At 34.3% G+C, this 13,836-nt stretch overlaps 1 protein-coding gene across 1 annotated transcript; it reads left to right on the top strand.

The window, feature by feature from the left end:
- The first annotated feature begins 4,318 nt into the window (after window positions 1-4,318).
- On the top strand, window positions 4,319-6,037 carry LOC132166916 (CASP-like protein 1D1). Its single transcript, XM_059577774.2, has 3 exons — window positions 4,319-4,583; window positions 5,332-5,458; window positions 5,562-6,037. The coding sequence occupies exons 1-3, from the start codon at window positions 4,363-4,365 to the stop codon at window positions 5,784-5,786; spliced, it is 573 nt and encodes a 190-aa protein (XP_059433757.2). The 5' UTR covers window positions 4,319-4,362; the 3' UTR covers window positions 5,787-6,037.
- The last annotated feature ends 7,799 nt before the right edge of the window (window positions 6,038-13,836 follow it).

The following is a 13,836-nucleotide window of genomic DNA, read 5'->3' as shown; positions in this document are numbered from 1 at the left end:
GTGATCATGAATTTGTATGCAATGAATATGGTTTATATATATATATATATATACATATATATATATATATATATATAGTGAGAAATGCAACAATCAACATCGGGGTATACACAATTGAGCCCGTCTCATTTGCCATTATACTGTGGTTGAAGTCAATCGTGCACTAGAGTAGCTTATAAGTTTAAATAAATTAATAATTAATTAATACAATAAATAAATTTAAAAGAAGATATAATTATCCCATGCATGCGTTTCTTGCGGCGCAATCCACGACTCTAGGGCAGAAAAATCCAAAAATTTCCTTCTAACTTTCTTGCATATCTTCCCAACTGATGTCACAGCTAATGGCCATCAAATGATTGCTAAATTTACGAGACCTATTCATGGCTGAATATGAAGCAAGTGATGGTTACGTATATATAATAGGTTATTTAATTAATATAGCCAACTATTGTGGACTATATATATATATATATATATATATATATATATATATATATACGTGTCTCTTTTATTAAATATGAAGAATTTCTTAACCATCCAACTGTACATATCATATACTAATGAATCTCTATCTTGAAGCTTGTGGTGATTACCATGCAGAAAAATAAATGGTGGTCTAGTTGCAGACTTGACTTCACCTGGTTGCCAATAGAGTTGTCGTACAACTTGGACCAAGCTGGCAATTCCCAACTAGAAGATATACTTATCCTTATTATAGGGGATATATAATATTATCTTATTCTATCACTCATTTAATACAAAACTATAAATATAAAATTCTTGGAGGGTGCATTTCATAAAAATACTTAAGATTTAGAAGAAATTTTCAAATTTTTATAACAATTTTTTAGATTTTGGGATGGCACTGGACTCCCATAGCTGGAGGTGGTTTCGCCCCTTCTAAGGTGCTTGGAATCTAAGCAACCATGGAGTCCTCGTCCATTTATGTTATTCTTATTGTAGTTGTTATTTGATGTTCAAGTGGTAGTATTTCGTTTCGTCAACGGTATTAATTAGGCCAATTCTTGTTGTAATCGAGTCTTTTATTATCCATGAATGAATTGAATGAAGTAATTTTTATTGAAGCTTTAAGCTATTGAGATGTGATTTCTTTTCGTTTTAATGGTGAGATTTTATCATAACTCATTGTTTGCCGGTGAAGCTTTGTTCAACATGAAATTTATCTGTCTTTTCTATTATTCTTTCTTTTGTACGTATTGCGTCAGGTCTAGCGTAAGAATGGTAGATGTTAGGTATTCTCATGCAAAATAAGTTTGGCCATCTTATTGACATGTACATATAAAATGTGTCCAATCATATTAGGTTGAATAGTAGAATTAAAAGAAGAGAAAGTGACCACCTTTATGTCTATTCCAAGCCCATGGTATTAATATTCTGGTGAATCAGAAAGGGAAAGCAGGATTAGCTTTAGGATTCATAGAAACCAAGCATGATTGAACACTTGCTCTTTTGTGGCCCCTTTATCCAATTTCTAGGATTATATATATAAAAGATGTAGAACAAAAATTATATAGAGCAAGCTTACTGCATAAGATGTCTGCTAACTAAAGCTTCTAGACGCTGGATTGATCTACACGCAATTTCTAAGATATATATCTGCTTAATTAGTTATATCTTATATTTAGAGTCTACAATATTCTTAGTAAGCAGTTTATTTATTTATTTTACTTCTGCAGATTTGCATCAAAAGCTTTGAAAACTTTACATTTCTTCTATCCGACCTTGGCCATCAGGTTTCAAACATAACAGCATTTCTTAAGGTTTTTAGTTTTTTGTTTTTTGTTTCTATTTCTGAAAATCAAAGAGGATATTACTGGTTCTCCCAAAATGGAAATTCAATCATGTTGGACCAGACTATATACAAATGTAGTGTTGGCCTTAGAATTTTGGTTAATTATGGGGAAAAAGAAAAATGCTATGATGGTGTGGCTCTAGCTCGACTCTCATCATTACCAGATTCTATTTAATTTTCTTTCCTCAAAAGTGGTTTACACTACTAACACATGTATCAAGGTGACAATACTTTTAAGTAAACTAAGTGATTAAAGCTTCAATCTCATCCTAGAACATGCTAGGAGGCCTCCAATTTTATATATATATAAACTTCTTTGTGAGCAGGCAGGACAAGAAAGCAAGTGGGGGATGTAACATGTCTTCGACTCCAAATATATATATATATGGGACAACTTGCAATTTTTATGCTTATTTTTAAGCAAATTATTTCGTATCCTATGAAGTTTTGGCCTTGTGAGAGATAAGGACTTTAATTTCTAATTTTGACAATTAAAGATCTAAAAATTTATAATTTTTTTTTTTAAAAAAAAAAATGTGAAGGGGTGATTATATTTCACCCCCTGCCGCCACCCCATTGCAACCTTCTGCCGAGGTAGGGGTAAATGAAGTCACCCACTCTAACCTTGCAAGGGCCTGCGACAATAGCCTAAAATTGCTGAGTGTGGATTGTACCGCTAATTTTCAATAGTGAGAATAGCTTCCATAATCGAACTCCCAACAAAAAGAGTGGCTTGCATGGCTACCCCCTTTTGCACACGCCACCCCTTTGTGGCCCAGCCTCATTAAAGGGTGTAACGACCCAAGAAAAAGAGCTAATCATATTTGCGCTATTACCCAAAAAAGACTAGTTAATTTGAAGTTTCCCTAAAATTCATTATAAAGTCTAATTTCACCTAGTAATTAGGCAATGTGAGACTTAGTACTCATGACTATCTTTATAAACCACTCACTCTATGTGAGCTTTTCCTCATCTTCCTAATATGAGAACGGAGTGTTACAGAGGGGGTGGCTAGTGGCAACAACCTTCGGCTGTGGGGGTGGGGCCACCCCATCTACAACCACAGGAACTGTGATGCTAGAGGGTACCAAGGGCGGAACTACACGACCCCAACCCCCCTAAGGGGCCATGTACTCCCCAAATTTTTTTAAAAAAAGTCTTTAAAATTTTACTCATAAATGTTTTAATTTTGCCCTTCCAAACTCAATTTACTCTTAAATTTTTTAATTTTACCTCTCCAAACTCCGAATGCTAGTTTCGCAATTGGAGGGTACTTACTAGATCGATCAACCCCTCCACTCTCTTCTTTTTTTCTTTTCTTTTTATTTTTTTTTTATTTTTTCACTTTTTATCTTTTTTTGTGTGTTTCTTTTATTTAGAGGCATACGTGCATGATGACATAGGTTTTACTACACGGGACACAATATCATTGGTTTTACGTGGAGAAATACTAGTTGGCCTCTTCTACTGTTAAAAACTTGACAGAAAAATTGACGGTAAGACCTTCTTATCTCATGGTTAAAATTCAAATGTATAACTCATGATTTCTTTATTTACGACGTACGAGAGTGCGTACGTGGCTCCCCTCCAATTGGACAGCCTTCCATTTTCTCCAATATAACGTCAAGATGGTGCCACGTCAACTAAGTATAATATGAAAGGTCAAAATTAAATCAAAAATTTTCATTCCATCCACACATAAATGCATTAATTTTTCTCCTTCGTTACGCCTAACCCAGCCCCAAATTGTCGCAGCCGCCATTAGAAAGAATCATGACAATGAAAAATTATATTTGATTCAAATTTTTTGATTAAAAAAAAAAAAAAACTAAATCGATAAGAATTAGATTATCATAGAGCAAAATTCCCTATTTATTGTATGGTTAAAACGGGAGTATTGGGATAAATTCCTTTTAATTTATTTTTTTTTTGAAAATAGTAGGTGTTTTTCTAGTGTTCTTTTCGTGTCTTTTCAACTGTGATGTGACTTTTAAAATCACCGTTGAATTTGAAATTATTATTATTGACTTTTAATATATTGGTGATTTTAAAAGTCACAGGAGAACATTAAAAAAATACTGTTCTTAGCGTTTTCCAAAAAAAAAAAAAAAAACTTATCCAAGTGGCAAAATCTCCCAACATCGTTTCTTTTCTTTTCTTTTTCTGCAAAATCTTACAAAATCTTCAAAACACGACTAAAAGAAATGAGAATCTAATATAAAATAAAAAAAAATTTCTTAGCACCCAACCTTTTTTCATAAAAGAATACTACACATTTTCTTCACACTAGCATAAATTTATGTGGAAAAATAGCTGTCTCCATCTATACTAGATAAAGGAGAAGGCTCCCAACGACTAAAACAAGATACAATCCCAATCAATTGATCGCTTGTCGTGCCGGGAACTCCAACTTGCTTTTATTTTCAGACGTGTTGGCATGCCCCAAACATCTCTTTTATATATATATATATACACACACATGCATGTTTATTGTTCATCTTTCTCTTATCTAACACCATCTCCTACAACAAGACTCTCACTGTCCCATGGCTTCCAGTGATAAGCCCGACACAGATTACGGAAAGGAAGTCCGGCCACCCCCGCCGGCCACCAAGAACTATTTTGCTGTGGATGTGGCCCTCAGGGTCCTATTGTTTGCATCGGCTCTGACAGCTGTCCTCGTGATAGTCACTAGCAACCAAACGAAGCTAATTCCCGGGTTAGCAGGAAGTCACAAGGCCAAGTTTAGTCATTCCCCAGCTTTCATGTAAGTAAAGTTGCACGCCATGCATTCAAAAAGATCATCTCCATTTCAAAGGAAATTAATGGAGAGCTTTGAAATGGAGAGGAACCGATTAGACAAAAATACGAGGACAAAATGGTCTTTTCAATTAAAAATACCATTTTGCCCTCTTAAATTGTACTAATCGGATTATCTTCATTCCGCCATGCATGCACTCTTATTAATTAGACCAAAAATTTGGGTCTAATTATATAATTAGATATCCATGCATGCAATGTTTAGTTTTATTTCCTTTAAAAATAAAATAAAATAAAAAGAAAGATTACAGTATAGGAGCATATATAGCATATGATTTAATTGCCTGACGTATGCATATATAGAAGGGTAGTAGGGTCTACGGTAGAATTAATATAGAGTCGTAATTACAAGTACAAAGCTTGTTCGTTAAGTAAGTGCAGAAAGGTTCAAAAGATGAAAGGAAAGACATTCGGACTTGTTTTAAGCTTATCCATTAGTGTCCCTGTCGTTTACCAGTTTCAAAATGTATGCTATAAAAAAAATAGCAATTTTTTTAAACACAATTAATAAAAATATAATTTTTGAAAATAAATTTTATTTTAAAATATTAAATAAATAATTGAATTTACTATTTTTTATCCGTTTAAACTCTTAGAATAAATGATGATTTAACATAATATCAGAGTTCAAAATCCTCAATTTGAATATTATCTCTATCAATTTACCTTATATTTTAATTAAATATTTCATGCAGATATTTTGTGGTGGCGCTTTCCGTAGCTGGCCTCTATAGTATCCTCACAATATTGGCATCAATCGCGGTCCTGTACAAACCAATCTCCTCAACAAAGTTCTTGCTCCATTTTGCAGTTTGGGATGTGGTAATTAAGCTTTCTTTTTCAATATTCGTTGCATATATATATATATATATATATGAGGATTATGTATCTAATCCATGTACAATATATATTACTTGTGATGCAGTTGATATTAGGGCTGGTAGCTTCAGCAACGGGCTCTGCAGGTAGTATTGCATATGTGGGGTTAAAAGGCAACGACCACGTGCAATGGGGTAAGGTGTGCAGCACCTACGACAAATTTTGCAGACATCTGGCAGGCTCCCTTGCGGTCTCCTTGTTCGCTTCCGTTGTGCTTGTCCTGCTCATCTGGCTCTCCATTTTCACTCTCCACCGTCGGATCCCCAAGTAGATCGAGCCTCTGAAAGTCCAAAAATATATCCAATTTTCTGGCCATGCACAACCCTCCAGAAAATTGTGTTGCATGTATAAAATCTCTCAACGTTTGCTATTTGTGTATATCTGTACGTGTTGTCCACTTGCCTATTATCTGCACATGATATTGTCTTTGATTTGTCTTTGGTGTGGTTTTTAATTCATCATCTATATGTGACATGTTATTGAATTTAAAACACAATTATATGATAGTGTTGTATTTGTGCAGCTTCTTTGTTGTTCTTGTGTTTTAGACTCTGTTAAATCTTTTTTTTGTTCTCCTAAAAAAGGTTTGTAATATAAAAATGTAAATTTAAGTGAACTTTCACAACCTTCTTCACTGTGAAACTCTATCCAAATTGCAAATAATGCCAATTATGCAAAATGAAAATCTCCAACAATCCGGAAAGAAAAACAAAAAACAAAAAAAGAACAAAAAGATTTCTCCCAATAATGGAGGTGGATCGGGTAAGAACAAAAAAGAAATTTGTTGTGAATGATAAACAAGTTGTTAGAGGCAACCAGGGTGGGGACAAATGATAATGATAATACGCGTCGGGATTGGATTAGTCATTGTCTACAAAGTCCAACTTACATGGAACGCCAGCCTTGATTTGATATATATATATATATATATGTGTGTGTGTGTGTGTGTGTGTGTGTATGTGGGTGTATATAATCTGAAATGAAAGTGTTAGAATATACTGAAAATATAATATATTTTTCGTATATTCTATAATTACGTTGATATCAAATATTCTCCATTTATGGGCTAATTGTAATCAAATATTAGGATTGTAATCAAATTAAGTGGATTTGATTACTATACTTGTATTTAGACATTACCCTATAAATAAGGACATTTGTATTGTAGACCAACAAAAAGTTAATGAGCACAATATAGCTCTTAGGGGTATTCCGAGTGGTGGACGTAGGTGTCTAACACCAAACCACTCGTAAGTTCTTTGTGTTCATGCTCTATATTGCTTCCACTCAATATTCTGCATCATTATTATTTCAACATGGTATCAGAGCCACTTTCTTGTGGCCTTCAACGTCATTAACGTTTTTGGGTGTTCTCTCCAACAATCTCATTGTTCCACTACATCCACCTGCCACGCTCCTACATACGTCACCACGCGCGCCACACACCGATTAGGTTTGATGCGCCAATTCGTCCAAGTGGGCTCATTAACCTTCTTCTCTATGAAACTCTATCCAAATTGCAAATTATGCCAATTAAAGGGGGCCTCTTATGCAAAATGAAAATCTCCAACAATCCGAAAAGAAAAACAAAAAAACAAAAAAAAGAACAAAAAGACTTCTCCCAATAATGGAGGTGGATCGGGTAAGAACAAAAAAGAAATTTGTTGTGAATGATAAACAAGTTGTTAGAGGCAGCCAGGGTGGCGACAAATGATAATGATAATACGCGTCGGGATTGGATTAGTCATTGTCTACAAAGTCCAACTTACATGGAACGCCAACATTGATTTGATAAATATGTGTGTGTGTGTGTGTGTGTGTGTGGGTGTATATAATCTGAAATGAAAGTGTTAGAATATACCGAAAATATAATATATTTTTCGTATATTCCATAATTACGTTGATATCAAATATTTTCCATTTATGGGCTAATTGTAATCAAATATTAGGATTGTAATCAAATCAAGGGAATTTGATTACTATACTTGTATTTAGACATTACCCTATAAATAGGGACCTTTGTATTGTAGACCAACAAAAAGTTAATGAGCACAATATAACCCTTAGGGGTATTCCGAGTGGTGAACGTAGGTGTCTAACACCAAACCACCTGTAAGTTCTTTGTGTTCATGCTCTATATTGCTTCTGCTCAATATTCTGCATCATTATTATTTTAACATGGTATCAGAGCTACTTTCTTGTGGCCTTCAACGTCATTAACGTTTTTTGGTGTTCTCTCCAACAATCTCATTGTTCCACTACATCCACCTGCCACGCTCCTACATACATCACCACGCGCGCCACACACCGGTTAGGTTTGATGCGCCAATCTGATAACCGTCCAAGTGGGCTCATTTTCTTTTTATTTTTGTTCCCTTTTTCGATTTTGGCCCCTCGTCGACCCCTTTCTTTTTGGCTCATGATCAGCCCTGACCCATTGTCGGCCCCTTTTGGATTTTAGCCGGTCGTCGGCCCCTTTTGAAGTTTGGCTCATTGTCAGCCATAGCCCGTTGTCGGCTCCTTTTGAAGTTTGGCTTGTTATCAACCCTAGCCCATTGTCAGCCCCTTTTTGGAGTTTGGCATGTTGTCGACCTTTTTTTGAATCTGCATTCACCAGCCACCTGCCGCCGTTACTGGCCACTCGCCAACCTCTATCTTCTCCAGTAGCCTCCACCATTTACAGCTCGTTCCCAGCCTCCGCCACTGCTGTTACCATTGTTTCGGATTTCAAACTCAAGGTTCCAAAATATTCCACCTTAAGTTTAAGATGAGATGTTAGAATATACGGAAAATATAATATATTTTCTATATATTCCATAATTACGTTGATATCAAATATTCTCTATTTATGGGCTGATTGTAATAAAATATTATGATTGTAATCAAATCCCTTACTATACTTGTATTTAGATATTACCCTATAAATAAGGACCTTTGTATTGTAGACAAACAAAAAGTTAATGAGCTCAATGTAGCCCTGAGGGGTATTCTGAGTGGTGGACATAGGTGTCTAACACCGAATCACATGTAAGTTCTTTGTGTTCATTCTCTATATTGCTTCTGCTCAATATTCTGCATCATCATTATTTCAACAAATGTTGGAATATTTTATAAATTAAGTTTATTGATATTTTCCTTAACAAGTTATTTCTCTTTATGTTAGAATATTTTTATTCTCCGTTATTACATTTTCTTGTAAGGTTTATTTTATTCCTTAATTAGTTTTAGGTCTACTTTAGGGTTTCTTGGTTACTACTCATTGTCTCTCTATAAATAAAGAACTATGTAATATTGTTTGATATAGTGATTATACAAGATGTAGCTCATACGTCTCTTTCCGCTTCCGCGCTCTCTCTCTTTTCTTTCTCTTTAAAAGTCTTATGACACTTCTATGGTGTTTTCTAACATTCTCTTATGACGATCTCTCAATTTTGTTGTGATCGACGGCTTTATTTATTGGCGAATCTTGGCACAATGTGGTTTGGCCCTTCATAGGATTTTTAACAACTAGTTTCCGTTCTCCGGCCTCATTGTCATGAGTTGTGGCTTTGCCCTTCACCAGATTCTTTTAGTGGCTTGTCTCCGTTCTCTGGCATCTCTCCAGCCATCACTTTCAGCCTTTCTAGCTGGCATTGCCTTGATCCAACTATCAACTTCAGATATCTTTAGTTTCTTCTATTTTTCAAACTCAAGCTTACACCTTGAGTTTGAAGGGAGATGTTGGAATATTTTATAAATTAGATTTATTGATATTTTCCTTAACAACTTATTTATCTTTATATTAGAATATTTTTATTCTCCGTTATTATATTTGCTTATAAGGTTTATTGTATTCCTTAATTAGTTTAGGACTACTTTAGGCTTTCTTGGTCACTACTCATTAACTCTCTATAAATATAAAGTTATGTAATATTGTTTAATATAGTGAATATATAGGATGTAGTCTATACGTCTCTTTCCGCTTCCGCGCTCTCTCTCTTCTCTTTTTCTTTCATATTTTAGTATTTTATATTTTATATATATTTCAACAGAAAGGATATCCTTGTCCCCATCTCAGCCTCCGGTAATTTGTGCTCATGACACTACAAGAAAATGAGGAATTAGGGCTCTTTTAGAAAAGTCTACAAATATAAAAAAAATAAAATGTAGTTAAAGTAGTTAGTGACCTTTACTTTAAATGAATACACTTGCAAATGTATATATATCAAATTTGAAGTCTTTAAATAAATTAAGAAGACCTTTTATCCTAAAGGTGTAGAAACCATGACCTTTTACCACAAAAGTTGCAACTTTATTGCAAGACCTTTCTCAAAAGGTTTTTCAAATATTACCAATTTTTTGTAGAAACTAAGCCCAGACATTTGTCAAATGTCACAATTTTATTGCAACCTTTTATCCCAAAATGACCAAAAACAAGACCTATCTCAAAGGTCACAATTTTATGGCTCTTTGGAATGTGACAACTTTTACATGCCTTATGGGTGGAAAAGGCCTAGAATAATAAAACCTGATATAATAATTTTTTGGAAAAAATGCAGTTTACCCTCCTGAAGTTTCAAGAGTTTTTCAATTTTAACCTAAAGTTCAAAAATTGGCAATCTACCCCCCTGAAGTTTCAAAAATTGGCAATTTAAACCTTCCATTACTAATTTTGGTTAAATTGGACGAATTTTTTTAAAAAAAATAAAAAATAAAAAGCCTGAGGATAATGATGTAATTTCATAGATTTCCGTCCATTTAGACGGAAAAATTAAACGGAGGGTTTAAATTGCCAATTTTTGAAACTTCAGAAGGGTTGATTGCCAATTTTTTAACTTTAGAGTTAAAATTAAAAAACTCTTGAAACTTCAGGGGAGTAAACTGCATTTTCCCCTAATTTTTTTGTTGATATATATAAACCCAAATCAAACCAAGTTGCTATTGTTCAAACGACTTGGATTTTTTAAAATGATTTTTTTTTTTTCTCAAAATTCTCCATTAAAACCTGAAATACCCAAATATGAAAACCTGATATATATGCATTTTTTCCCACATAGTCAATAACACTAAAATTAGAACCACAATGCTAGATATATAATACAATATTGTAACATTATACCAAAATGGCTAACTTAATTATTACAATGATAAAAGATTGAGTAATGTTGCACCAAAATAGTGAAATTCAAATTACAATATTTAAGGCTTTGGGTTTACAATAGGAATAACATCCAGCCAAAGTTCAGCAAAGCAAAAGTAAATAACATTCTTCTCAAAAGTAAAGCAAAGTTCAGCAAATAACATCCTTCTCAATTAGCAAAGCAAAAGTTGACATAGCTAATGGTTTATTTGTCAATTTTTTTCTCTCTTTTGTGTGAGAGTGTGATTTGGGTGTATTGGGGCTTTGAATTTTGAGTGATTTTCTCTCTGTTATCTTTGTAGTCCATCTTTTTATAGTGAATTTTCTTCAAGTCATCTCCACTAGTGGATGTAAGCTTGTTAAGCCGAACAACTTAAATCTTGGTGTCATGTGTGATTGATTTATTTTATATTTTGTTCTTTTCTGCTCCTTTTGGATCCTGTATTAATTTTGTGCACAACAAAATTGATATTGTGTGTTAGAATAGTAATTACATGATTGAAAATTACATTTTTTTTGAGCTATCCGTCTTTCCCCTCCCCTCTCTACTAGGGTTTTATCTCTAGCAGAGAGCGCCGGCCCTCCTCCCCTCTCCCTCTTCTGCTTCCCCCCTCCCCTCACATTGCCCGCTTTCTCTTAGCGAGCTAGCCATTTACCTGATATCCTTAGCTCTTTGGGTGATTTTTTCCTTTCCCTTCCTCTCCGCCTCTTCCCCCTCCTTTGGTCCCCTTTTTTTGCTCTAGGCTTTTGGATCGGCCATTCTTTGCCCGATCTACTACCCTTGCCGAACCCACGTCGACGCTTGCCCCTCGGCCTATCCTCTTCGACTCCATCAGGGTTCTTCGTGTTCCGGTCATTTTCCCTTGGCAACCTTCCTCCCCGCCATGGTTTCTGTTTTGGATTTCTTGTTTCTTTTCTTTATTTTCTTGTATTCTCTCATTTTCTTGTTTTTGATAGAGTTTGTGTTTGTTTCTTCCCGTGTTTACTTTTGTTGTTTATGCTTGTTTAAGTACTCTTTGTGGGTGATGCTCATGGGGTTTCACTCAAACTTCCCCCTCTGTTTGAGTGCGCCGCCGATCTCCTCCACGCCTGCTCCGCCGCCCACCGTCCTTTGCTCGGCCTTTTTCTCGCACACCCCATCGCGATGAGTTTCCAATGCCCCCTTCCATTTTTGGTTCCCGGCAAGTGCGCGATCGACTCTTTTTTCCGGTTGCTATCATCCTCTTAGTGTGCTTTTTTTTTGTTGGTTATTTCCCTATAATTTTGTCTGGCTTTCCTTTTTCTGTTCTTTCTGTCTTATTTTGTTTCTCTGTATCAAATTTGTTTTTACTTGTAATAATGCTCAGTCCTCTCTCTCGATCTGCCCGCTTGATGCCCTTCGGGGTAATTGATTTGGTCTAAACCTTTAGGTTGTAGATGTGAACGTTATCCTGACTTTCAGGTCGAGGAGAATGAGTTTTGGCTTGGGGTTCTCTACCCTCAATGTCGAGAAATAAGAGCTACCTATGCATTGGTTTGAGTCTATTTGACTCAAAACTGCTGTTTAATTTGAAAATTAGTTATAGGTTAGCGAATTTTGTCTAAGTCTAAAATGTAATACGTCATCTTTGACGCTTGTAACCTCATAGCTTTGGCTATGATTGCTTTAGAGTTTTGCTCTGTGTTGTTTGAACTTTATACTCGTTTTATCAATTAATGAGATTGAACTGTTTTAAAAGTAAGGGAAAATTACACTTTACCCCCCCAAAGTTTGGGATGATTTTCAATTCAACCACCAATGTTTCAATTTTTGCAATGCACCTTCCCAAACTTGCAAATTTTTTTCAATTCGACCAATTTCATCCAAAAATTCCCATATTGCCCTTAATTTTTTTTACTTTTTTTTATATTTTTTATAAAAATTAAAAAAAAAAGGAAAATTTGGGGGTTGTAAAAATGGCCAGATGGCCAAAGGGGTGGCCACGGCCACCCCGAATATATTTTTTTTAATTTTTTTATAAAAAATAATAAATAATAAATTATGGGTAATATGAGAATTTTTGGATGAAATTAGTTGAATTGAAAAAAATTTGCAAGTTTGGGGGGGTGCATTGCAAAAATTGAAACATTGATGGTTGGATTGAAAATCGCCCCAAACTTTGAGGGGTAAAGTGTATTTTTTCCTAAAAGTAATTACATGGTTAAATTTACTATTTATCATCAACTTAAACTTTTGAAACAAGTGATTTAATATAGTGTCAGAGCAAAAGTCATAAGTTCAAACATTGTCTACGTCATTATTCACCTCCAATTTCAATTAAATAATCTCAAAAAAATTGTAAAAAATTTTACCACAAGATATCTGTGAATCATCTCGTTTTGCCAATTCAATTACTCTGCTTTTCTGTATCTCTTTTCCTTTCTTTTGTCTTTCCATATAAAAAGTTTGGGGCCATGATTCAGAGCACACCAAGCTAATTTTTTTTTTTTTTTCAAAAAAATTAAAATAATAAAATAATAATAATAATAAAAAATCACGGCCGACATGCTTCACTGTTGAAGCACGCCGGGCGTGCTCTATATCTTTACCCGTAAGTTTGGTTAAGAGTTAATACTTTCTCTCCGGATGCCTTTATTCTATTTCCTTCTGATCTCTAGTGGACCAATTTGCGGACCCAACTTAGCAAGACGGGATACCAATATGGATCGGACCAATTGATCTCTATATGGGCCTACCAAGGGCCCAGGCCCAGTACCCAATTGGCATAGTATTTGCATGATTAATGATAGGGGAAAGTCCATATACCCCCCTCAAACTACCACTCAATTGACAATGTCCCCCCTAAATTTTTAATTGTGACAATTGCCACCCCAAACTGCCAAAAATTGTCAATGTTCCCTCTAATGACGAAACTACCCTTAGTAAAATAAAAACAAAAATACTAAAACTTCTAGAAAAAGCCTAAAACTAAAATAAATAAAAAAAAATCCAAAGGGTGGCAAATTTAAAATTTAAAAAAAAAAAAAAAAAATCCACTGTATAAGAAAAAAATTAATTTTTTTTTTTGTTATGAAAAATATTTTTTTTTATAACTTCTTAAAATAAAAATTTCTGTTTCTAAAAAAATTAACAATTTTCGTTTAAGAAAATAAAAAATTTCCGTTTCTTTTAAAATAAAAAATCGCTTTAAAAAAAATTCGTTTAAAAAAAAAATTCGTTTTT

The sequence above is a fragment of the Corylus avellana genome, chromosome 2 (genome assembly GCF_965113065.1).
Source record: "Corylus avellana chromosome 2, dhCorAvel1.hap1.2, whole genome shotgun sequence".
Classification (NCBI taxonomy): Eukaryota; Viridiplantae; Streptophyta; class Magnoliopsida; order Fagales; family Betulaceae; genus Corylus; species Corylus avellana.
Note: the sequence above shows the minus strand (reverse complement) of the source record. Positions and strands in the feature narration are given on the sequence as shown.

Coding starts and splice junctions, on each gene's coding strand:
- LOC132166916 (XM_059577774.2), top strand. CDS start 4,363: ATGGCTTCCAGTGATAAGCCCGACACAGATTACGGAAAGGAAGTCCGG. Junction 4,584..5,331: donor AGTCATTCCCCAGCTTTCAT/GTAAGTAAAGTT, acceptor TATTTCATGCAG/ATATTTTGTGGTGGCGCTTT. Junction 5,459..5,561: donor ATTTTGCAGTTTGGGATGTG/GTAATTAAGCTT, acceptor CTTGTGATGCAG/TTGATATTAGGGCTGGTAGC.